Source organism: Sorex fumeus, unplaced genomic scaffold, assembly GCF_029834395.1.
Source record: "Sorex fumeus unplaced genomic scaffold, SorFum_2.1 ptg000072l, whole genome shotgun sequence".
Lineage (NCBI taxonomy): Eukaryota > Metazoa > Chordata > Mammalia > Eulipotyphla > Soricidae > Sorex > Sorex fumeus.
The window spans coordinates 49388310-49414057 of NW_026606129.1; the positions used below are offsets into that span (position 1 = coordinate 49388310).

Here is a 25748-nt window from a genome sequence, read left to right on the forward strand (position 1 = left end):
AAATTTGTTCCCTTCCTGTGGTCCCACTCTCCTACCTTTTGAGTCCCTAGTCTCATGGTGTGAATTCCAGTTATTTGATTTTTTGCCTATGGCCCACTTCAAACATCCTGTGGACTCACAGAGGGCCAATGGTCCCACAGCTAAGAAAGGCAGAATAGACAATGAATGCTAACTGCATTTAAGGGGATGCCCTCAGCTGTGCACATCAGGTCCTGTGAGAGCCCCACAAGATGAGCAGGCTCACCTGAAGTTATTTCCCTCAAAATGAGGACCGGTGAGGGGAAGGCCTCCCAAGTGCTGCAAATTTGGCCCAGGCTTTTAAATCAGGGCCATCTACTGAGGAAAAAGTAGACCGGAGTTGGATTCAGGCTGTGTAACATGGAGATCCAGTTGCCTGAGGTGCCGTTGTTGAGAATCTTCTCCTTTCTGGATGTATTCAGCTTGCTACAGGTTTCCAAAGTGAACAAGGTAAAAGTTGTTCACTGTCACTCTGTGCTGACCATCTTTGTCTCCATCCCTTTCCTCCTGTTTCTTGCTCAAGTCACTTTCACCTTGCTCCTATGGCCTTGATGTCTTTGCCACCCCAGCCCTATCCTGTCGGCATGCCTTCATTCCTTAAATGTTTCTAGATCTGCCTAAATTTGACCTGCCCTCCAATATACTTGCATCCCTGGTACTCAATTGCTTCACCTGACCCATTTGAGCAGCAATTTTCAGAATAACATACCAATATACTGGGCATTTAAGGTTAATATCATTCATCCTGAGGGCCTCCTAGTTTGTTAAATGAAAATTACGAGGGGCAATGGTGTTGGATATTAACCCTAAATTTTCCTGAATTGTCCCTTTTCCTCCCCCCAGAGAAGCTTACCAAGCTCTTGTGAGCAACCTTAATCCCCTGAGTTTATCTTTAATTTTACCTCTTGTCACAATTCACCAAGTCAGACTTGGTTTTCTATAAGCCCAAAACTTAGGTGACTCTGGACAGTGTTTATAGTGAATAGAATTACCTGAATTTCTATTTCCCCTATACCCTTTTCATATTTTACTATAGAGCAATGTTCTTTGCTTACACAGAAAGACCATGTTATGTTCCTAATATTTGGGAGTTGATTGACTCTAAAATATATCTACTCAATCATAATTACTTGACTCAGGCTTCAGTTGCTATAGTTCTTAACACCCCACAAAGAGAGGTCCCACTGTGGTACTGGGATGGACCTGAGGCGATTGGTGAAGCTACCCAGGAACTGAAATGGGACAGTCTAGAAAGCATAAAAGCATGGTCTTGGTGAAAGCTGTTATGACTTAAGAGACAGGACCTCCATAGGGAAGGGCAAGATGAACTGGCCTGAAGACTTAGTCTGGTATTAATGGTAAAAATCTTTCTTGCTCTCAGAGCCCAGAGAACTAAGTTTTGGAATCTGTATCTCTTACTGTGTTTATCCAAATAGCTGTAATATTAATAAGTAAATTGTTTAATATATACAACTTAAGAGAAAGAGAAGAGCAATATAGATGTTCCTGGGAGACTGAGTGCCTCCTTGGGTTAATCCTCTCCAGAGAATTGCCTCCGCCAAAATGCTTTACCTCTGTAAATGATCAGTCACACCTATGTGCACTCCTATACCTCAAACCCCTTCAGATGTTCTAAAAGTATGCTAGCAGCTCTGCATTAAATGGGCCATTTTTACTGTCTATCCGTGAGTCCCCCATCTCTTTGTTTCATTGCTGTGGAGGCCTGGGGAGGATGGCAAGGTGGCTCTCGACCACCAAACACAATCACCGTGCACCTCCGCATGGTGAAGTCACACCAGGGAACTAATACAGTGTAGAAGGCTCTTGCCTTGAACGTGGCTCACTTAGCTTCAAACCCTGGCACTGCCAGAACAGACTTCTGAGCACTACAGAGTCTGGTACAAAACAACAAAATGTCTAGCTGCTACAGGTGTATTGTATAGACTTAATGGTCCCAGAAGCTCCGGTTTCAAGCTCTCAGAAATTGTCTTTTTCTGGAAATCCTCCAGGAATTCCAAGAACTTTTAGCAGCAGCAACCGGGCCATGCATCTCCCAGCCATTTTTAACACTGCGAGGCTTTGAGAATTAGAATGTAGCTCCTAACAGGTGGGCCTTGGTCCAGCACAAATGCTAGTAGTAGGGGAGATAGCATTGTCAGCATTTGGGTACTGTAGATCTTGATTGTATCTTTCTTCTCTCTCCCCCAGTCCTGGAAGAAAGTTGCAGAGACTGAATCCCTGTGGAGGTGAGCAAGGGAAGGGCTGGGTGGGGAGACCAGGTTGCCCAGGCAGAGGAGGTCTCATGTCATGCAGGGCAGGAGTGAGAGGTGAAGGTCAGTGGTGGGCAATTGGGACAGGGATGTTGGAACTGATGGGATTGTGACCTTGTTTCCAGAAAACTGTGTCTGAAAAAATGGAGCTTCTGCAGTTTCACTCAGCTTCAGGGCACACAGACATGGAAGAACTTTTTTCTCTGCCTAACGAGACAGGAGCGCCAGATGGCCTTGGCACAGCCACAGGACTTTAACCTCAAAGTAAAAAGGGGCAAAATCGGTATGACGACTGGGACCCCTAGGGCAAAGCTGCTTAATTTGTGGGTTGTGACACCATCGTGTCCCTGATTGTGGGGTTGTGAAAATGACAGCAGTACTTGAGGGCACATCCGGCACAAGGCTTACTTTGGCTCTGTGCTCAGGAATCACTCTTAGTGGTGCTCAGGGGAACCAAGGCAGTACCAGGGATTGAACCAGAGTTGGCCATGTGCAAGGCAGGGGCCCTACCTGCTATACGATCTCCTGCTCCCCAAAGGGAAACTTTTAAAATAACAGGTTCTGAGGGCCAGAGCGATAGTACAGCAGGTAGGGAGCCTGCCTTGCATGAGGCAGACCCAGGTTCAATCCCTGGCCTCCAATATGGTACCCCCAGGACCTCCAGGAGTAATTTCCTGAGTGCAGAGCCAGGAGTAACCCCTGAGCATTACCAGGTGTGACCCAAAAAAGCCAAAGATAAATAAACAAAAATGTTCCTCTTTTAAAAAAAATAATAAAATAATAGGTTCTCCTACTTGCTTAGTTCCTGATACTTCCTTATAGCTCAAAATAGTTCCCTTCACTCTGGAGGTGGGTAAGGTATAAATTAGCCATAGGCACATTCCTTGCATGTGTGAGGCCCTGGGTTTGTTCCCTAGTATTTTAAAAAATTATGAAGAGATTTATTTTTTAGATTCCCATTTTATATCTACAACACTAAGATTAAAGTGAAAACAGAAGTTGGTCATTATCTCCCAGATCAGCAATGGGAGCCCATGTTGGATGACTTTGAAGCCCAATTTTCAAAAAACTCTGATACTCTTGTAGGTAATTGATACACAAACCCTCTTAAGAATGTGCAGGAAAACTTGACATTATCTTCTAAGGCCTCTCTTCTGTTGGCTCCTCCCTCTGCTGCCTGTGCCATACATTCTTTACATAGTCTATTTCTTTCTAGGAGTCATAGGACCTATGGCTTACCTCTCAGGCAATGGCCACACAATGGATGAACAGGAAAAGTCAATTTTGTGCGCCGTGTCATCCAACCAGAGACTGCTTGCCTGGGACGTGCAGGAGGTGAGTCTGGCCGTGCCTGGCCCACATAATGCACATCTGTGTCCCTCCAGAACGGAGCAAGCGCTGGGAGGAAAATCTTACTGGAATGCTGACAAAGCAGGGCCTCCAGCTGTTCATCTGTGTCCTCGTTTAGACTCTAGATATGCAGGTTCACTTTATTGAGGGGTTTAGTGGTGCTCAGGGACTCTCCCTGCCCCCTGATGATGCTCAGAGGACCATATGCAGTGGCTGGGATAGAACCAGTGTCAGCTGCAGGCAAGGGGCAAGCACCTTCACCTGGTATTATCTCACAGACCCCTAAAGTTTTCTTAGGGGTGCCGTGCCCTGCAGTGGTACTTGGTTACCAGGTGGTGCTGAGGATCAAAAGGTGCACAGGTTCACTTTTGGTTGACTGTCTAAATTTATCTAAGGAACAATCTTCTATCGGGGACATGATCTTTGGGCACTGTGCCTCTTCGTTGCCTGTTCTGCGTCTGTCAGAACGGGTTTTATCCTAGGGAAGTGCTCTCTACTTGAGGCCACCTCTCAGGAACCCACAATCAGGACTAGTACATGCAGAGCAAGAAGCACCAGATAGGGAAATAGAAGACCTTAGTGAGGATCTTGGATTATTCTTTATTTTTATACTCTACCTCGTGGTGCTTACACACACATTAGCTGTGGTGCTCTGGAGAGTGAGCACAGGCTTTGTTGCCACACAGCTCTCCAAACCGGTATCTGTTCACATGGGTAGTTCTAGGGATCAAACTTGTGGCCTTGGGCCAAAACTACAGCATAGTACAGTGCGTAGGGTATTTGCCTTGCACACGGTTAACCCAGGTTTAATTCCAAGCATCCCATATGGTCCCCCAAGTCTGCCATGAATAATTCCTGAGCATGCTGAGTGTGCCCCTCCCTCTGCCCCTGCAAAAAATAAAAAAGCCAAACTTGAAGCCTGTTGCTGGCAGAGCAACACTTTGATGCTGAGCCTTTCCCAGGCCCTCAGATAACAGTACTTATTTTTTTTCCCTGGAGTCGGAGAGATAGTACAACAGGCAGAGTGCTTGTTTTGCATGCATCCAACCCAAGTTCAATCCCCAAAACTCCATATGGTTCATCATGCTTCACCAGGAGTGACACCTGAGCACAGAACCAGGCGTAAGCTCTTAGAACAGCTGGGTGTGGCTAAAATAAAGAATCTTTTTCCTGTTTGTAGTTTTACTCTTTCCCATTAATATTAGATAATGCCTCTCTACTACTTCAAAAAGATGGTAGATACTGTTATATGAATATGAGGTAGTATGAAATGAATGAGATGAAGTTCTGGAAGTGTGCTCTCACCTTAATTTTTTGCTTTTGTTTTTTGGGTCACACCCGGCAATGCAGAGGTGTTACTCCTGGCTCTGCACTCAGGAATCACTCCTGGTAGTGCTCAGGGGACCATATGGAATTCTGGGGATCAAACCCAGGTTGGCTGCTTGCAAGGAAAATATCCTACCTGCTGTACTATTGCTCCCGCTCCCACTCCTGCTCTTACCTTAAATTGACCCTCTTGTATATCAGTAACAGTAAATTGCAGGGATGAGGCGGGGTTAGAAAAGTTAAGTTCTTGCTCTAGGGAAAAGCAGTTTTCCCACCCAGATGGGTCCCATGGCAGGGAAACCAGACTTTTTTGCCAACAGCCAACACCAACTTGCAGTCATATGTGTGAGCCATCTTAAAAATGGATCCTCCAGCCCCAGACAAGCCTATAGGTTACTGCATCCCAGCCTGTATCTTACAGCAACCAAATTAGAGTGACACAGTGAATCCAGTTCTGAGTTTTTGACTAACAAAATGCTGTATGGAATGAGTCCTTATTGCTCTGATTTTCTAATCCATTTTTGATAACACAATAATTCGGTCACGATCCTCCCATTGTTTATCGATTTGCTGGAGCAGGCCCAGTAATGTCTCCATCGTGAGACTTGTTACTGTGTTTGGCATATTGAATACTTCAAGGGTAGCTTGCCAGGCTTTGCCATGCAGGCAAGATACTCTTGGTATCTTGCCGAGCTCTCCCAAAGGGGTAGAGGATTCAAACCTGTCTCCAGACCGGCTGCATGAGAGGCAAATGCCCTACTGCTGTGCTATCGCTCCAGCCCCACAATAAATTCATTATTAATTATCTGGAAGTGGGATGCTGCCATAAATCTAGAATGCAGTGTCAGGGAGAGAACTCAAAGGGTTGGGTTCATGCTTTGCATGCGGATGCTGGGGTTTGAGCTCCAGACCCATGTGGTCCTGGTGCCACTGAGTTTGGCCCTCAAACAAAAACAAAACCTTAAATGTGAAAGAAGTTTGAAAACCAGGTAGTGGGCAGGGTGTTGGATTGTGAAGAGATTGTTAGCAAAAGCCTAAGGGGCCCAACGTGAATCAATGAGGACTTAAAGTGGGGAAATGTTACTGGGTGCTAGAGGAAGGGGAATCCTTTTCACACAGTGGCAGGAAGTTTAGCATTACAGCCACCTGTGGGAAACGAAAATTATAAAACATAAAATTAACTGAATAATCTTGCTAAGGATATTTTCAGGCAAAATACTGAATATTGGCTTGTTGACTGCTTTTTGATGATTCTAGTCAGAAGCAAGTTAGAATTATAAAAACAAACAATTGGGGGAGAGGGAGCCAAACAGTTTTGGTTCTAAAAATTCCCAGTCTTTTATGTTTTGTTTCGTTTTGAGGGCACATCCATCTGTACTCAGGGCTTACTCCTGGCTTTGTGCTCATGGTTCACTCCTGGCCAGCTCAGGGGACTGTATTGAGTGCCAGGGATAGAACCTGGGTCAGTCACATGCAAAACAAGAGCCTGACCCACTGCATTATATCTCTGGCCCCCTGAAAATTCCCAATCTTTTATTTAATTTTTATTCCCAGTTTTTTTTTAAAGATTTCAAATGATGCTATAATTTAAGAAATAGGACACCAAAAAAGATTTAGCCAGGGCAATGTAGATAACCATACTTTAAAGTGATGGCTACAAAAATCCTTGGGCCCCAGCAAAAGCTAAGAGGCCTCAGAGAACTGATCAGTCAGTTCTAGAAAGCACTAGAACCTCTTCTGTATGTGAAGCAGCAACCTAGCGTGGCCCCAGGAGCTCATTCTTCAAGACTTGTGCATGTTGTTCTCTAATTTCAAGTTTTCTACATAGCTGTCAGCCCTCGATGCTTCCTAGTTCTTCCACCCTATTTTCCACTCCCCCCTTTTTCTTTTTTTTCTTTTTTTGGGGGGGTTGTCACACCCAGCAGTGCTCAAAGTTTACTCCCATCTGCACTCAGGGATCATTTCTGGCAGTGCTAGGGGGAATCATGAGATATCAGAGATCAAAGTTGGGTCAGCGCGCAAGGCAAGCGCCTTACCCACTGCACTATCTCTCTGGCCTATCCCCCTTTTCCTTGAATGAGAGGGTTCATGCCATCCATCGCCTTCCCTTCACTTATATTTTGAAAATGTGGGAGACAGACAACTAAAACAGTTCTAAGGTTTTTCACATTAAAAATGAACTGAATGTCAAGGCCAGAGAGAGAGAGAGATCAGGGAGTAGGGCACTTGGCACTGCTTAAGACTGACCCAGCTTCAATCCCCAGCACCACAGGCCCAAAAAACAAAAACAAAACAAGATGAATATAAAAAGCCTCCTTGTATCTGGACCTAATTAAACAGTGAGAATCTAGACTCTGAAATGATGGCATAATCATTCAGGGACAAGAGGAGGTGCTGAATGTGTTTTACAGGTAGGAGACAGATGGATCATTTGTAGCTACAAGATGAACTGCAGTCAGCATATAAGATGATCTTCAATATTCCTGTTTTTATAGTGTTCATCTTCTGCAGGCTATTTCCATACCAAGCAGACCCTTTGTAAGTAATAGGCTATTGTGCAAGTGATGGTGCATAACTTCTGAAGTTCTGGCCTAAAAGATACTTCCTCTCTCTAGAGTCATTGGCTCTTAGAAATCTAGTTATGATGTTGTGAGAAGTTTTTGAATGGCCAGGGGGAATGGATACTGAGGACCCTGACAGTAGCCAGCTCCCCCTTGGCAGCTGTAGAGCAAGACATCCTGAAAGTGGGAGCTGGTGTTAGCCCTGAGTCCCTGGGCCCAGCTGTTCCTGAACTTCGATCTAAAACTATCAAAGAACAAACTTACTGTTTTAAGTCACCCAATTTTGCTATGATTTACCACACAGCAATTGTACTGGCAAGGTCTCATACTTATAAGAACGAGAAAAATTATCACTAGCCTAGGAGATGGCTCAAAAGGGATTGAATGCATGCTTGCATGCAGGAGTCCAGATTCAAGCCTCAAAACAGTCATTGCTTTTGGGGAGGGAGGCAAGGTTAATAAAAAGAATGCAGGGGGGTTGCTAAAGTCTAGAACTATTTACAGGGCCTGGAGATAGAACAGCGGGCAGAGAACTTGCTTTGCAGGTGGCAAGCCGAGGTTTGGTCCCCATCACCCCCAAAAAAGTTATAATGATCATTTCATAGTTTATCAAAATTTGCATTTATCTGTTGTTTGTCCTTCATATGACATACTTAAGTTTTAAAAATCTAAAGAAAAGTTCACAGGGGAGCTTTTTTATGTAAATAGTCAATGATGGAATAACAATTCTCAAGATAGTTCTTATGCTCTAAAGCCCTGTAGGAGGCAGAATTGAGTTTTGTTTCGTGTGTTGTGAAGTAATATAGTCCTTACAGAAGTTACAGAAGTAACTTGTCAAAGACTGTTAGAAAGAAGAAAGCTGATTTGCGCAAAAACAATCTAATTTTTTATTAACATTTATTTTTTTTTAAATTCACCATGATTTACAAAAACACTTGTTATGTTTCAAGTATTCAGTGTTTCACCTCCAAACCTAACACCAACACCCCTCCACCTATGACCCTTCTCCCACCCCACCTCTTTTAGCAAACTCACTTTTTAATATTTACTTCGGGGGCCAGATAGAAAGTACAGTGGGGAGTGCACTTGGCTTGCACACAGCTGACCCAAGTTTAAATCCCTGGTGTCCCATAGGGTCATCCAAGCAGCTCCAGGAGTGACCCCTAAGCATTGTGGATATGGTTCAAACGCAAGCAAAAGATTTTAAATTAAAATTTACTTAGTTTAGGTCATGAGCTTACAATAGTGTTGACTCTTAGGGTTGTGATGTAGTTACCTCACCTCTACATTGCTGAAATGTCCAAGACCCTTGACCAATGCCCTTATGTTATCATAGTCCACTTCCTCCTCTACCTCCTTCATTAGCATTCTCATTTAAATAGTTCAGGGCCACGGGTTGGCCATCATTGTATACTTTCCATTCCCTTGTCCTGTATCTGTATTACCACAGGTAAGTGAGGTCATCCAATAATTTTCGTTAGTTCCTTTAACATGATAAGTGCCAGTTCCATACAGGTTGCAGTGAACTGCGTGATTTTATTCTGATCATTCTTTATTCACATTTGTGTTCTCCTACCCTTGAATATAACACATAGTCCCATATATCACATAGTTCTTTTTTCCTGCTTACTACTGTTCAATAAAGTGAGATGTTGGGAGCATTTTCTTATTCTTTCCCCAGGACCTGAATCAGATTTGAAGGTGACCAACTAAAGACTAGTGGGATGATTACAGAGTAGGTGTGAAGAACCCTTGGATGCAGCAAGTGTTCTTTCTGTTCTCTAGGGTGTTATAATCTGGGCAAGCCCGGTCCAAAGGTCTCCGTTCTTGAATATCGTAACTCTCCCTCATATGCATCTTGCATTCACTGTGAATATGGAGGGAATCATCAAAATGTGGAATTGTCGGGACAAAGAGGATTTGGGTACTCTCAAACTGCCCAATTGCTGTTTTTCCTTGGATGTTGGTGCTACTGTGGAGCGCTCGTTCCTGGTGGTAAGTGAGCCTTGCTTCTGGAGGGGTCCCCCATGCAAAATGTGCTGCCTGTACAACTGCAGGAGTCCCATTCCTGTTAGCATCACCACCTATCTGCCTGAGGTCATCCTTTCCACATTCCCTGAGAGCCGCAGTATGCCAGCAAATGCTACTCATACATGTCCCATTCCCTCCTGGCCTTCGGCCTTCTCTGAGAAATTGAAGAGTTTAGTGAGGACCAGAAAAATTGCTCACTCCTCTCCAGGGCCCTGTCTCAGGTGAAACCATTTCCTATAGGCCAGAGTATCTCAACTGGAACTATGGGTCCTCTGTATACTACAATAGTAGCTAATCTTATTTAAAGCAAATCTTTTCCTGAATTATTTTTATATGTGTCTCCTCTTCCACGTAGGAACATTTCACAGAAATACTGTACAGTCTACAGCCTTGGATAGGGTCTGTGGGAGGAAGAGATGTGTCTCTGGGGAGATGTTGAGGGGAAAAAAATAGTATTGATGAACTAATGAGTAAAGAAAGTATCCTGTGAAGAATGCTTGGGAATTAGAAGCTGTGTAAACTCAAAAAAGGGCACAGCAGCGGCGGCGGCTCTGTCTTTCCCACCACCAGAGTTTGGTAGTCTCACGCCTCTTCCCCCACCCTGGGGAGGTCAATGGCGATGGGCAGGCAAGGGCAGAAACGAGGGCCAGGCTGGTTGGTCTTAGTTGCAGTTTATTCCATTCCCATGTCCATTCTCCTCTGATTCTCCTCCTGCTTCTTCCTCCCCCATGCTACTTCATTCTCCTTCTCGATCCCCCTTCATCCTTTTCTGGAGTCTTGATTCTGATTCTGATCACTCAGCCCACTCTTACAGTCTAGTTAAAATCCCAAAGCATGAGGGGTTGGGGTAACAATTACACATAGGTGCGATCACAATCAATAGGGATAGAATTCTTTCCCTCGGGGAAATATGCTCCTAGGACAGATTCTCATCATCAGATCAATCCACCCTAGGGTGGAATCCCCTGGGTGTGCTTCTCTCCTTGTCAAACAAACATATAAGCATATATAAATCATTTTGTATGGATATAGTAAAATACCTTAAACTTATAGAATTGCCCTCCTAGGGTCATCTCGATCTCAGACTACAGTGCTCAGGCCAGATAGTCTTTCCTACCCCTATCAGGGTCCTAGCCTTGTTACTTTTGGATCATGACAGCATTTGTCTATGATCAAACTCTTATAGTTAAGAATCGTGGCACTTTGGTCTGGTCCATTTTGATGCCAGGGTAGCTCACCGCTTGCCCTGGGTCCATTCAGTCCCTCGTCGGGACTCTGCTTTTGGGGTGTTAGGAACCAAGGGCAACTGAGGCTTAAGTCGAGAAAGCAGATGCCCGGGAGTGAATAATATTCAAAGCCAATTAAATCCTAAGTTACAAAAGCATAATATTAACTGTCTTTCTGTATCTATACAAAAAGGACATTGCATTAAACATTCAAAAGACATAAGGAGAGAAGAAAGGCAATATTTCACTCATACATATAAAATCATAGATTTCTGAGGAATCTAATCTTACAAGTTAACAGAGTCTGATTAAGGGGAAAAGCTGATTAACAGGTTGGGGAGGAGAGCACAGGGAAGAATTTACAGATAAACACAATGGAATGGAAGTGCCTCAGGAGCACTGTAATAAATCTGAGTTCCTCGTGGAAAAAGGGAGAAAGGACAAAGCAATATTATCCTATGAGAAGCTTATTTTATTTTTTTTACCAGCCCCCACAATTTTTTGAGGCAGGCAAGGCATAGGTTTTATTTATTTGATAATGTAACATTGACTTACAAGACAATAAATGTTCGCATGTTTTAGGAGTACAATGTTACCACTTCTCACCCACCATCAAAGGGCCAAGACCCTCCATAGTTGTGTCCCCCACACACATGCTTCCCACTCCCTCCCCACCTTGATTACCTTAGTTCTTGGGTCCAAGCTAAAGGATTTTTCACTGGGCTCTCCCTGTGCTCTTGTTTTGTTTCTTATACCTCACACCTGGCTGAGTTCATCCAGCGTTTCTTTCTTCCTCTGATTTGCTTCACTTTATCTTGACTCTCTCCATTTCCATTCATGTTGTAGAAAAAAGGCAAGATTTCATATTTCAGGATGGCTTATAAGAATTCCATTGGGTCTATAAGAATTCCATTGGGTCTATAAGAATTCCATTGGGTCTATAAGAATTCCATTGGGTCTATAAGAATTCCATTGGGTCTATATGCCATATTTGTTTATATAACCATATATTGTTGGACACTTGGATTGATTTCAAAAGTTGACTATTGGATTGATTTCAAAACTTGACTATTGCTGATAGCACTGCAGTGAACAAACATGTGCATATATTTTGAATTAGTGACTTTGAGATTGTTTGGAATGGAATTTCTAGATAATATGATTGTTATAAGTTTAACTTTTGGAGGAATCTCTGAACTGTTTTTCATAGAGGCCAATCTAGTTCACAATTAATGTGTGGAGCTGGTCAGCATTTGGTGTTTCTGACCTTTTGTTACCATTAGCTATTGGTAGAGGCTCACAAGAACCACTGTGTGATTGGGGAAACAGTGTCCTGGATTTCCCTTGATTTCTGTGTGCTTTCAATGTTCCAACTTTTTCCAGTAACATGGTGATGATGATTTGGTTTCAGGTGGGCAGCCTTAGTGGTGACATCTACACATTTACTGTGCCTGAGTTAAAGGAAGTTTCAAAAATAAAAGCATTTCAATATAGTGTTGATTTTCTGAACTTCTCTTCTGACAAGAAATGGCTGTTTGCAGATGGAACCCAACAAGGCACATTGCCAACAGTAGGTGTTGCTCTGTGTGTGTTTTCATGTGGGAGAAGAGGTTAAGCACTCAGAAGGCTGAGTAATTGAAGAGTTTAGTGAGGACCAGAAAAATTGCTCTCTCCTCTCCAGGGCCCTGTCTCAGGTGGAACCGTTTCCTATAGGCCAGAGTATCTCAATTGGAACTATGGGTCCTCAGGATATTCTGAGAGGTTCACAGGTAAAAATCACAAATTCTAGGCCATGGCACAAGACTTGGGGAGGCAACCCATAGGATAGAAGAGCCACAGGAAATAAACAAGGTCAGAAGATCAGGAAAGAGATTGGGGTGGGAAAGCAGAGTGATAGTACAGCACACAACTTGCCTTGCACACAACCAACCTGGATTCAATTCCAGGCATCCTAAATGGTTTCCTGAGCATAGCCAGGAGCAATTCCTGAGTGAAGAGCCAGGAGTAACCCCTGAGTATCACCAGATATGGCACAAAAAATATAAAAGGACTAGGAAAGGGTTAATAAATACTTCTCTGGGCAACAAACTAATGCAAAACCATTTAGAAATTTTTTCATAAGGCCTCAATCAGGAAGAGGATGGAAGAGGGTGAGAGACCAGGGAATGAGGACCTTAGGTAACCTTGCTCACTTTACCTTCCCTTCTTTAGCTTTCATCCCTCTTTGACTAGAAAGTACAAAAAGTTCAGAAGCGAATAAACATTCAAGAGGATCTAAATGTCATTCTGAGAAGGCCTTTGGTCCCAAAGCAAACCATTTTTAGCAGGGTCTATGTGCTGAGGCATCAGAAAACAGGGAACTAAGAGCAGATGCAGGAAAAGCCCAGCATCCCTTGTCTAGTTTTCGGAGAAGGACAATCTTACTCACCTGCCACCTGGTCGGGGTCCAGGGTGGCAAGATGATTGCAGCCCCCAGGGAAGGCCAGAGAGGCTTTGAGAATTCTGCTCCGTGGACCCTGTCCTTCTCTGGGGCAGGGTAGGAAGGTGGAGTTCTTTGTAGGAGAGACAGGCAGAAAAGACTACTCAACACTTCCTGAGATTCAAAATAAAGCTTGGCCTGCAACATGTGATTGGTGGGGGGAGGACGGGCTAGTTGGCAACATTAGGAGACGCTCAGGGGTTATTCCTGGCTCTGTGCTCAGTGACACTTGGTGGTGCTTGGAGAGCCATATGTGATGCTAGGGATTCAAATATTGGGAGGAGGGGGCGGTCATGGCTGCCACAGCCCAATACAAGTGTCTTACTTCCTGTACCATCTCTCTGGCTCCAACATGAAATTTATTTTGTTTTGGGGATCACACCTAGCTGTGCTCAGGATCACTCCTGACAGTGCTTATGGGACATGGCCCTGGAGTTAGCCATATGCAAGCCAAGAGCCTAAAACTCCTTTACTATCTTTCAAGCCTATCCAACACGAAATTTTTTCTAGGGTAGTTTTTCCAAGTCACTTTGTGACTCAGATATATTTATCTCCCCTTCTCCTGACATCATGTGTGATAATCTCTCCATAGATATTTTTGACAGAGTGCTTACTGAACCCAGCAAGAAACCAGGTTCCTGCAATTCTCTCAGTCCCATATTCATCATGCTGCAAAGCCACCTGGGCCCCAAGGAGACCAAACAGGATCATAGTGATGTTCCGAAAAGACTCGGTCAATGCAATAGGGTTTATCACCTTTGACATAACAGCTGAGAGGACTGAAGGCAAAATAGTCATTACAGGTAGGCGATCCCTATTTTGAACACTGAATTTTTTCCCCCTACACGTGGCAGTGATCAGGGGTTACTCCTAGTTCTGTGCTCAGAAATCATGCCTGGCAGTGCTCAGGGGACCATATGGGGTGCTGGGGATCAAACCCAGGTTGGCCACATGCAAGGCAAACGCCCTGCCCACTGTGCTATCGCTCCAGCCCCAACACACTGCTCTCTTCCCCTGTCACACATGCATCCACTATGAGCATGTGAGGCATCTAATAAACAGGCTGGTGTGTGTACTGGAGGCCGAGGATCACTGTAGCTGACAGCCAATCCAGGTCTCTGGACTTGCACGCTCTGACCTCTGCACACCCTGTTCTTTCTAGGGCAGACTGGGAAGGATTTCTATGGTGTTTTAGGATCTGAGTTCCAGGTTTCTTCCCACCAGAGCCTCCCCTCAAAGTCTGAGCTCCTATTAATTGCTCACATCTCTCTGTTTCTATGTCAGAGCACCCATTCCCTTGTCCAATGGCTTACCAATTTATTTTCTTCACTGGACCAGAGTCCTATGGACTTAGAAAGTATGTCCTTTTCTCTTTTTTAAATTTTTAAAAATATTTATTTATTAGAGCATTACAAAGCCATTCATGACCAATCATGAACAGCTTTGTAATTTCAGTCATACAGTATTCCAACACCCATCCCTCCACAAGTGTACTTTTCTTTAAGCATACCTATTAGTATTTTTCTCCTTGTCTTCCCTTTGCTGTTTTGGGGTTTGTACACCTGGCTACAGTGAGTCAGAGATGATTGCTCACTTTGTCCCGGCCTCAGGGATCCCAAAAGGCAGGGACTGCAGATTTGCAACCCTCTACCACTGAGTCACATGGTAGGCCCAGGAAATGTCTTTTCCCCACTTATTGCAAGGCTATTATTCTGATGAATGAACCAGAATTTGCATGTATGTGTGTCTGTGTTTTGCATGAACTCAGCAAGTCAGATCGCAAGTTTCCGGCTGCCAGCTCACATGGAGATTCCTATGTGGATGGGAGTTGGTGACGGGAGCACAATTGCTTTTGAGAGCGGATCCTCCCTGTTCCTTTTCACCATCAATGGCCTCCAAGTACAACAATTCGAGCATCACCAGAAGAACATTGGCTGCATATGGACGGTGTGTATGAGCCTTTCTTTTCACTATTCATTGCTCTGCCTCTGACTTGGCCACTCACTCCTGGGTATCCTTTAAAGGACTCTGTCCATGTGCTCACCACAGCCATGGATGACTCTTTGCACATGTACATGTGGGAAGAAGGAGACAGTCATCCATATCTCAAGAGCTGCTTTCATCTGCAATATAAGGACACTGTTGGTTGTGCACCAAACTGGTAAGCCCTGATTTTTTTATTTAAATTATTCTGAAGTTTGAAATTTTATACATTTGGTCTGGAGAAATAGTACGGGGATTAAATAAAGCACTTATCTTGCAATAGATCAACCCTGTTTGATCACTGGACATAAAGTCCCCCAAAACCCTGCCAAGAATGCCCCCTGAGGACAGAGTCAGAAGTAGCCCCTGAGCAATGCCCCCGGTCAATTCCACATAATAAACAAAATAATAACTTTTAACAGACTCTTTGTGTAGGGCCAGATAATGTAGCTCAGTAGTAAAGTACATGCTTTGCATGTACAAGATACTGGGGTCAGTCTCTGACAACACAGTTTCTTTGAGGATATTTACATATGAAGAAACTTACACCCCTAAAGAGAATGGTTAGGGCTAGCGGAAGAGTTCAGTGATTTAGAATTCATGCCTTAAAAGTATATGCAGTGCTGGAGCGATAGAACAGAGGGTAGAGCATTTGCCTTGCACACGGCCAACCTGGGTTCAATACCTGGCATCCCATATGGTTCCCCAAGCACCGCCAGGAGTAATTTATGAGTGCAGAGCCAGGAGTAACCCCTGAACAACGCTGGGTGTGACCCAAAAAGTGAAAAAAAAATTTTTTTAAGTCTAATGAGTCTAATCCCCAATGCCAGCTCATGAGTCTAATCCCCAGTGCCAGCACATGTGCCAAGCTCAATTCTGGTTTCTCTGCTGCCTGAACCCTGGTGGTGAGAGCAGTACATGGCAGCTGGGTATGTGCAAGCACCAAAACCAAGGGGTACAAAAAACACAGCTTAAACAAAGATGTGCAAGTACCATGACCAGGAAGCATGACCTGCTGAGTGTGTGTGTGAGCACCATAGTGACCCTGGTGACAATCAGAGTGTGTTCGCCATAAGGACAGTGTGAGCCCCAGAGGTGAGAAGATGGCAGCTCAGGCCAGAGTGGATGCTCTGCATCAGCCCCACATTTGATCACTGGCACCTCACGACCAAACCCTAAGCACCAACCCAGGTGTCGCCCTGGAGCACGTACAGGTCACGGTCACGGTCCTCCCGTTGTTCATCGATTTGCTCGAGCGGGCCCAGTAACGTCTCCATCATGAGACTTGTTACTGTTTTTGGCATATTGAATAAATACATCACGGGTAGCTTGCCAGGCTCTGCTGTGCAGGCATTACTAATTTTAGTTTTCAACTTTTCATTTCTAGTATTGCAAAGCAATTAACTTTTGTGAGCGATAGCACAGCGGTAGGGCATTCGCCTTACAAGCGGCCAACATGGCCGACCCGAGTTCGATTCCTCCGCCCCTCTCGGAGAGCCCGGCAAGCTACCGAGAGTATTCGATATGCCAGACACAGTAACAACAAAGTCTCCAATGGAGACGTTACTGGGCCCGCTCGAGCAAATCGACGATCAACGGGAGGGCCTTTACCTTTACTTTACCTTTATTGCCCTTATATCCTATACTCTTACTAAATTTATATTTGAATAGCTTAGATTCATCTGTATTATATTTTCAGATTATTTTGTGATTTGTTTTGTTTTGTTTTGGGACCACACATGGTGATGCTCAGGAGTAACACGTGTCTTTGCACTCAGGAATTGCTTCTGGAAGTGCTCAGAGGACTATATGGGATGCTGGGGGTTGAACCTAGGTCAGCCACATGCAAGGCAAATGCCCAGCCCGCTATATTATCGCTCTTGCTCCTGTGATTATTTTTCTATGCAGATACTCATGTAATCTGTCGGTGGAGAGAGGTTTAGTTTTTCTCTCCCAGTCTACCTCAGTCCCCTAGTTCTCACCTTATTGTGTCAGCTATAACCATCAGAATGACAGTCAGATGGGGTGCAGTCATTCTTGTCTAATATCTAGCTTTACATTATTATGAGACTTACTGTATGCATATTAATGCAAATGCCACATTTAGTTCAATAATATAGATTATTATCTTTCATTAATTTATTTTTTATAAAGTTGTACACAATTTTGATTACATTTAATATTCAAACTCCAATCCCACCACCATATTTTGGATGTTTTCATACCAAACCCCAAACCCTGCCCCCAAAGCATAACTGAAATAATTTATTTTGGTTTTTGGAATTTTTTTTTTTTTGCTTTTTGGGTCACACCCGGCAATGCACAGGGGTTACTCCTGGCTTTGCACTCAGGAATTACTCCTAGTGGTGCTCAGGGGACCATATGGGATGCTGGGAATCGAACCCGGGTCGGCCGCATGCAAGGCAAATGCCCTACCCACTGTGCTATTGCTCCAGCCCCCTGAAATAATTTATTTTGTATTGCTTGTTATGAATAATCTGCTAAAAATGATCCCAAAAAAAGGTATCTTAGAGGAAAGTCTGTGAAGATTGTTGTAATTCACCCAGGAGCATTTAAGCCCTTCTATAGGAGATTAGTAATATGTTAATGGTTGAGCCTTGTGTGCTTATATATATTATATATATAATATATATATACATACACATATAAATCTGTATATACTTCCCCCTAAGGTTGGTTGCCTTCTACTTTATTTTTTTAATTTTTTAAATTTTTAAAAATTTTTCTTTTGCCTTCCACTTTTTTTTTTTTTTTTTTTTTTTTTTTGCTTTTTTGGGTCACACCTGGCAATGCACGGGGGTTACTCCTGGCTCTGCACTCAGGAATCACCCCTGGCGGTGCTCAGGGGACCATATGGGATGGGAATCAAAACCGGGTTGGCTGAGTGCAAGGCAAACACCCTACCCACTGTGCCATTGCTCCAGCCCCTTGTCTTCTACTTTAAACCCCATCAAATGGTGTGCTACTCTCGGTATGAGATGTTCTGTGGCTGCAAATGTGGCCACACAGTCCAGGAATAGATTCACTCATGGATGACGCTCATCCAAGTATGTGGAGAGCGGCTATGAGCATGGCGGCGGTTGAGTTCTGGAGGTTTTGGGCACCAGTGCTAGCTCTGTTTAGACAGGAGGGGAATGTTACCTACCCCTCCAGGTTGCCCCAAATGAAACAGCCTGGCACAGGGTCTGAAGGCATGTCTATGGCATATCATTCTGTGCTCTCTTCTGAGAGATTTATTGTTGAGTATCTCTTTCATTAATTTCTTTTGGGAGGGATTTCTTTTAGGCCCTACCCGGCGAGGCTCAAGGATCCCTCCTGCCAGGGCTCAGGGAATCCTATGTGGTGCCAGGGATTGAAACCAAGCTGACCACATTCAAGACAAGTGCCTACCTACTATACTATCTTTCCAGTACCAACATCTGCTATTTTTTATGTCCCAGGATCTTTTTTTTTAACAAATGCTCCAAGTGTGCCTGAAAAGAACATGGATCCTGTCCAATGGAGTGGGATAGCCTACAAATGGCACCACAGTTGCTTGCCCTCAGCTCCTCTGCTTCCATCTAATTTTCAATCTAGAAATTCTGTCAATTTTGAGAAATTTGAATGTTCTAACTATAAATGTTTTTTTTATTTAACTTTGAATTCTATTCATTTTTCTTGCACTCTGCAATTCTGCATTCTTGATTAACTGACCCTTTTATTATGTAATGTCATGTCTTGTTTCCGTGTTTTTGTTTTTGCTTTTTGTTGTTGTTGTTGTTGTTGTTGGCTTTTTGGGTCACACCAGGCGATGCTCAGGGGTTACTCCTGGCTCTGCACTCAGGAATTACTTCTGGCAGTGCTCTGGGGACCATATGGGATGCTGGGATGAAACCCAGGTCAGCCGCATGCAAGAAAAACCCCCTCCCCATCACTCTGGCCCCACATCTTATTTCTGGTCTTTATTTTTGCTCTTAAGTATACCTCACCTGGGGCTGGAGGGATATAGTACAGTGGATAGGGTGTTTGCCTTGCACGTGACTGACCTGGGTTCCATCCCAGCATTCCATATGGTCCCCAAGCACCGCCAGAAGTAACTCCTGAGGGCATGAATCAGGAGTAACCCCTGTGCATCACTGGGTGTGACCCAAAAAGAAAAAAAAAGTATACCTCACCTATTAACTATTTGTGCTTTCTTTTCATTAATATTTGTACGTTGTTTTCCAAGCTTCTATTTCCAGCATAGTTACATTCTATTTGAAGTGAGTTTCTGTAATAGCATCCATTTGGGTTTAGGTCTTTATCTACTGTGTCTTTTTGTTATTTTAAGTTCTAGTTTTTTAGCATTTTGGAAAATAACTTGTCACTTCTTTCTGAATTCTATATTACTAGAAGGAAACTATGCTGCCATTCAAATGGCTCTTCCTCTTAAAATAATGTGTCCTTTTCCTCTGGCTTATTTACAAATCTTTTCTTTGTCATTTGTTCTCAGAAATTTCATAAGTCTAGTATAAATTTTTTTTTTTGCTTTTAGGTGTTCCCTGGCAGTAGTTGGGGGCGAGTCTCAGTTCTGTGCTCAAAGGTTTTTCCTGGTAGTGCTGAAGGGCAGGGAACTATGTGGTGCCAGGAATGAACCTGGGCCTCCTGCATGCAAAGTGTGCACTGCATCCTGTTGGTCTGGGAGCTCTCCAGTCCCCATGTCTGGTACATATTTCTCTGAGCTTAAGCTGTTTAGATCTGATGAGCTCTGTAGGTTTACTAGGTTTGAGGAGCTTTCCACTAGTCTCCAAAGAGCTTGAAAGGAGAAAGGAATATCACCTCTACTTAGCTTAGTGTAAATAGAGATGGTCAAAAAGCTCCATTCCAGCCTACAAACCTGATGGCGAGACTGGGAGGTGGGGAGACTTGCCAGTCACCTTTTCTAGGGTTAGTGCAAGGCAAAGGTTGTCAGTAGGACCCTTCCCCAGTATTTGAGCTCTTGGTGGAGAGGAGTTAGAAAAACTGACAGTAACATAGGATGAGAACAGCGGGATGGGTTACGCCAACCACCTCCATCATCCTTTGGAAAAAAGGTCAATCTTCTTTCAGGGTATTCACCTGGAGTGTAGCAAGCAAAATCAAAGGGACTAGAATTCTATTTTTAATAGAAATCTTCTCATTAAATACAATAATATACCAAGTTAGAGTGATAGCTAATTCTGGCAGCATCCACCCTTGCAAGTGATCATCAGTGTGGTTTTGCCAGATCTGCATTATCTAAACTTCTATAACTAAAGGATCAATTGACATGAATGAATAGAATGTATCTTTGTCAGTTCTATTTTAGCATCATCAATGGGTAAGTCTACTTCTCCCTTTTGTCCACTGATGATATTGGTTTCTTTTTTCCTGTTGGCAGCTATATCTCCAGAGCCATCTGTGATAATGTGAGCATAGTGTACGCGGTGTCAAAAGTCCGTGAATCCAGCTTGCTGTTGATGTATTCCTTGAAAAAGAACAATGAAAATTAACGAACTCTGTATCATCTACAATGTAATAAAAAGAATCTTATTTGCATGCCCAGTTACGTTAGCAATAATATGAAATAGGTGGGGGTTTATCTGCAGTGAATCAGATTCTAAGACAACTGCACATCAGGCACCAGACAGACAGGATGTGAAGCTATCTGTCCTCTGTCCCTGCTGTCAGAACACTAAGGGAGTAAAACATGGAGGGTCACAGCTATGATCTTGAACTACTAAAGGAGAAGCAAAGTGTGGGGAGAAGTTTAAAATTAAATGAAGACTAGTTTGTATATGAGTGTATGAGACTGGCAATGTGGTGTCATGGTAGATCACATGTCTCGCATGTGCAAGGCCCCAGGTTCAATCTCGGGCATCACCTACCTGCTCCCAGCACCACCAGGTATGACTCCCTGGCACAATTTAAAAATATATATTTATATCAACCTGTAAAATTTAAGCATAAAAAAGCATTAGAAAAACCTAGACTAGAATGGACTCAAAATGTGACTTAAGCTTTCTCCCCCACCAAATATAGAACATTAACAGGCTGGAGTGCATACACAGGAGGCCTGGATTCAATCCCAGGCACCACACCGTCCCCTAGCACTGAGGGGTGTTGACCCTAAAAAAGGAAAACTCTAGATTTGACTCACAGGTTATATTTGGTAAAATATTCCCAGAAGCAGACAGATGGTAGAGAGGTTAAGGCACATGCCCTGAATGAGACCAACTATAGTTCAATCCCCAGCAACCCATATCTCTGCTAGGAGTGATCCCTGAGCACAGAACCAGGAGTAAGTCCTTAACACAGCCAGGTCTGACCCCAAAACACACACACCTCAAGTTTCTATGATCAAAGAGATAGTACAGCAGGTAAAGTGCTTGCTTTGTGCTCCACCCACCCGCTTTGATCCTTGGCGCCACATATGATCCCTTGACACAGCCAGGCAACCCTCCATGTGGGTGACACCAGGAAGGCAGAACCCTCATGGATGAACTCTCCTTTGTTCCATTCAACCTGAGTGAGAAGCCCTTACCCTCACCTATACCACTGCACTTCTCTAGTGCCCCAAGGAGGGGTCTTCACTGTGCTGACACTCCCTGCCACCTGGTGGGAGAAAGGCCAGGTCAAGTTTCAGTCAGGCGCTAACATTCCTGTACTATTGACTAAGAAATCAAAATCTCCTCTTAGGGTCTGTTCTGCCTCACCCCCACCAAATAGACGGATAGTTACAAACAGGCTTTGAAATCCTGGCTTGGCGCCCTTCTCAGATTCCGGGCCCTAAAGATGCTTTATTACTGACTCCAAAGCCAGGTATTATAGGGCCTGGATGAAATGCAAAGGGCTGGAGTAAAGGAACTGGTTGGATCCCCAGCACCACATAGCCCGCCCCCCCACCCCAAGTACTGCTAGGTGTGGTTCTCGGAAAGGAAACAGGCAGTGAGGAGTGGGAGAAAGTGCCTGGGAGTCAAGGCCAGACCACAGCTGCTCGTTCAGTAGCTGAGGGGAGAGTGCTCAGGACACAACTTGGGAAAGAATTTAGGGAGGACCCACAGCACTGGCTGCCCTTGCCCCAAACCAGACTTACATACAGAGAAAAGGCAGAAGCAAAAAACAAAAACAAACAAAAAACCCACACGCGAGACTATTAGTCCAAACTACCCAAAGGAATGTTCATTTATACAAACATTAAACCACTTGGATTTTAAAATAGAGGCCAGGAAACTAAACTCCGTCATAGAGTGTTTTGGCTGAGTATTGTGTGCACGAGGCCCTGAGTTGATTCTTTTTTTTTTTTTAATTTATTTATTGAATCACTGTGGGAAAGGTTACAAAGCTTTCAGGTTTAGGTCTCAGTCATGCAAATATCAAACACATTTCCCTTTACCAATACTTATTTTTTGCCATGAAGAACCCCAATAAAAACCCCACCCCCCACCCCTCCCAGTCCCTGTGAGGCAGATGAATTCTAGTTAACACTCTATCTGCTTTGATTAGATTCATTGTTTCAATAAAAGATTCACCACTATTATTTAGAGTTTACCCCCCACCCCCAAATCAGACATGCTGAAAAAGCATTGTGAAGTGATTTGCTTTCTACAGCTGGGTTCAAGAATTAAATGTTGGTTTTGGATTTCTGCTATTTTACTTATTGACCCTGGAAGTATTTCTACTGAAAGTCAGATAGTTAAGAAATTGGTTTCTGTGCTCTGGAGTCGTGGCCATGCTGGAGAGCCGCTCGTGGGGGGCAACTGGTGGCCTCGGTAGGGCGTGAAAGGCGGACCGAAACACCCTCCTTCCCATGAGGTTTTAGTCGCCCCCGCACCCCCGGCTCATACCTGCTGTCCACAAGGCTCCCATGTGGCCGCCATCTTTCTTTCCAGAGAGGAGAGGGCGAATGGGGCAACACCCTTTCCCCTCCGGACAGACATGATGGCCTGGATTAACGCACAGTCCCGTTCACTTTTCTGCTCCAAGCTGCCGGGTTCTGCATTAAGTCCTTGTGCTTCTGGGGCCGTGGCTGTGCTGGAGAGCCGCTCGCGGGGGGCAACTGGTGACCTCGGTAGGGCATGAAGGATGGACCGGAATGCTCCCCTTCCCATGAGGTTTTAGTCGCCCCCACACCCCCGGCTCATACCTGCTGTCCACAAGGCTCCCATGTGGCCGCCATCCTTCTTTCCAGAGAAGAGAGGGAGAATGGGGCAACACCCTTTCCCCTCCGGGCAGACATGATGGTCTGGATTAACGCATAGTCCGTTCACTTTTCTGCTCCAAGCTGCTGGGTTCTGCATTAAGTCCTTGTGTTTCTGGGGCTGTGGCCGTGCTCCCAACTTAACTCTGATTTTCAGGGAGAAACGTTAGGTGGTTTACTTCCCATTGATCACTTTGTATATAGAGAGATGTCACGCGGCCGCGGTTTTGAGGAAAAGTCCTAGTTCCCGCATACTCGAGCTGTGCTTGTAGAGGCTTCTGGTCACCGGGGTTCCATCTGGGGGAGGCGGGATGCAGTACCTACCCCATCTGGGACTTCCCGATGATCTCGGCTCTTTTTGGAACCTGTTTTTTTTTTCCTCCGGGAGCTGTGGATCCTGCCCTCCATGTGGCCCTTCTCTTCGGCTGTATGCTCCTGAGTTGATTCTTGGCACTGAATAAAATAGCTCAGTTTGGGGGCCGGGGATGTAACAATAAAGTGCAGACCTCACGTACATGAGGTCAGCTGTTATCCTGATACCACCATACACACACATTTTTGGGGTTTTGTTTTTAATTTGTAGCCACACCCTAAAGTGCTCAGGGTTTACTCCTGGCTCTGTGCTCAGGGATCACTCCTGATGGTGCTCAGGGCACCATATGAGGTGCCAGGAATCAAACCTAGGTCAGCCACATGCAAAACAAACGGCTTACCTGCTGTACTGTCTCTCTGACCCTACAACATTTTTTTTAATAAAGTGGGTCATTACATGCAGAGTTCAACAAAAGGACAAATTCCATACCTGAATTTTAGTAAATTACCTCAGTTTTTAATTTTGGTTTAGCGGTCACACCCAGCAGTGCTCAGGGATTACTCCTGGTTCTTCACACTGGGACCACTCCTGGCAGAGGTTAGAGGTCCATATGGGGTGCTGGGGATTGAATCCAGCGAGGCAGCACCCTACCGGCTATACTATCTCTCCATCCTCTAGGTTACCTTATTATAGAAAGCCACGCCTTCAAAATTTGCAGGGAGAAGGAAGAAGCTATCGTTTTGAGAAATTAGCAAACCCTTTAGTAATTAGTAGTGATAATAGAAACAAAATTATTGGGCTATGTCTAGGAGCCGGTAACTGCTCCCCCAGGCCAAATCCAACCTCCAAAGAATGGTGTGTTTATTCTTAAATAGTTGGGGGAGTGGGCAAAATCAAAAGAACAGTATTCTGTGACATGTAATTATGTGAAATTCCAATTTCAGAAACTGTCAATTAAGTTTTATTGGAAGAAGGCATGCTGTTCACTGTCTGTCGTCAGTGGCTGCTTCCCACTGCAGTAGCAGACGGGAGTGGCTGTGACAGAGACCATACATGGTACCCTCTCTGCTTTGCGCTGTTGCTCTGCTCATTGTATCACAAATCAGAAATACAGAAATAACTCAAAGGCATTGTACGTGACACACATATCACTATTATGACTGTTTAACTTAACAGTGCTTATATTGTGTCTTTAAAGCAAGTAGATTGTTTTATTATCCAACTAGGTGGTAAAGCATGTGTCTATTACATAATCATATTGTAGCAATGTTATAAGGTTACACTCTGGGGCAGGGGTGATAGAGCAGATGACTGGAGTGCGAGCTGTCCATGCCCAAGCCTCCTCCTTAGAGTCCCAGCACTGCAGAGCCAGACCAAATATTGGTAGGAGTGGCCTCCAAGCACTGTGGGAGAAACCTCCCCCCAAACTTGTTTTTTTGTGGTTTGGGGGGGTTCTGTTTCTTTTAGGAGGTTTTTTTGGTTTTGGTTTTGGGTCACACCTGGCGGTGTTCAGGGTTTGCTCCTAGATTCAAGCTCAGAGATCACTCCTGGTAGGGCTTGGGGGGACCATACATGATGGTCTAGGAATGGAACTGCAGCCAGCCATGTGCAAGATAAGTGCCTTACTGGCTGTGCTATCCCTCTAGCCCCACAAATAAAAAAAAGTCTTAAAAACATGTCAACATCTTCAGGTGAAACAGTCATTTCAGCTCAGCACAAATGAACTATCTTGTCACATAATTTCTTTGTTAAAAAATGAAAGAGGAGGAAATGGAGCAGTAGTAGTACGACAGGTAGGGTACTTGCTTTGCATGCAGCTAAGCTGAAATGTTCGATCCCTGGCAACCCCGTATGGTCCCCTGAGCCTGCCAGAAGTGATTCCTGAGCACCACTGGGTGTGGACCATCCTCCTATGCCCCCTAAATAGAAAGTGGGGCCAGAGAGAGAGTGCAGGAGGTCAGGAGCTTGCATGAATGGGTGACAGTGCTACCCTG

General features: G+C 44.4%; 1 protein-coding gene across 1 annotated transcript; it reads left to right on the plus strand.

Moving 5' to 3' along the window:
* Nucleotides 1-378: 378 nt before the first annotated feature.
* Nucleotides 379-20754, plus strand: FBXW12 (F-box and WD repeat domain containing 12). Its single transcript, XM_056129687.1, has 10 exons — nt 379-468; nt 2227-2264; nt 2414-2571; nt 3505-3623; nt 9311-9520; nt 12194-12352; nt 13854-14064; nt 15030-15208; nt 15286-15422; nt 20643-20754. The coding sequence occupies exons 1-10, from the start codon at nt 379-381 to the stop codon at nt 20752-20754; spliced, it is 1413 nt and encodes a 470-aa protein (XP_055985662.1).
* The last annotated feature ends 4994 nt before the right edge of the window (nt 20755-25748 follow it).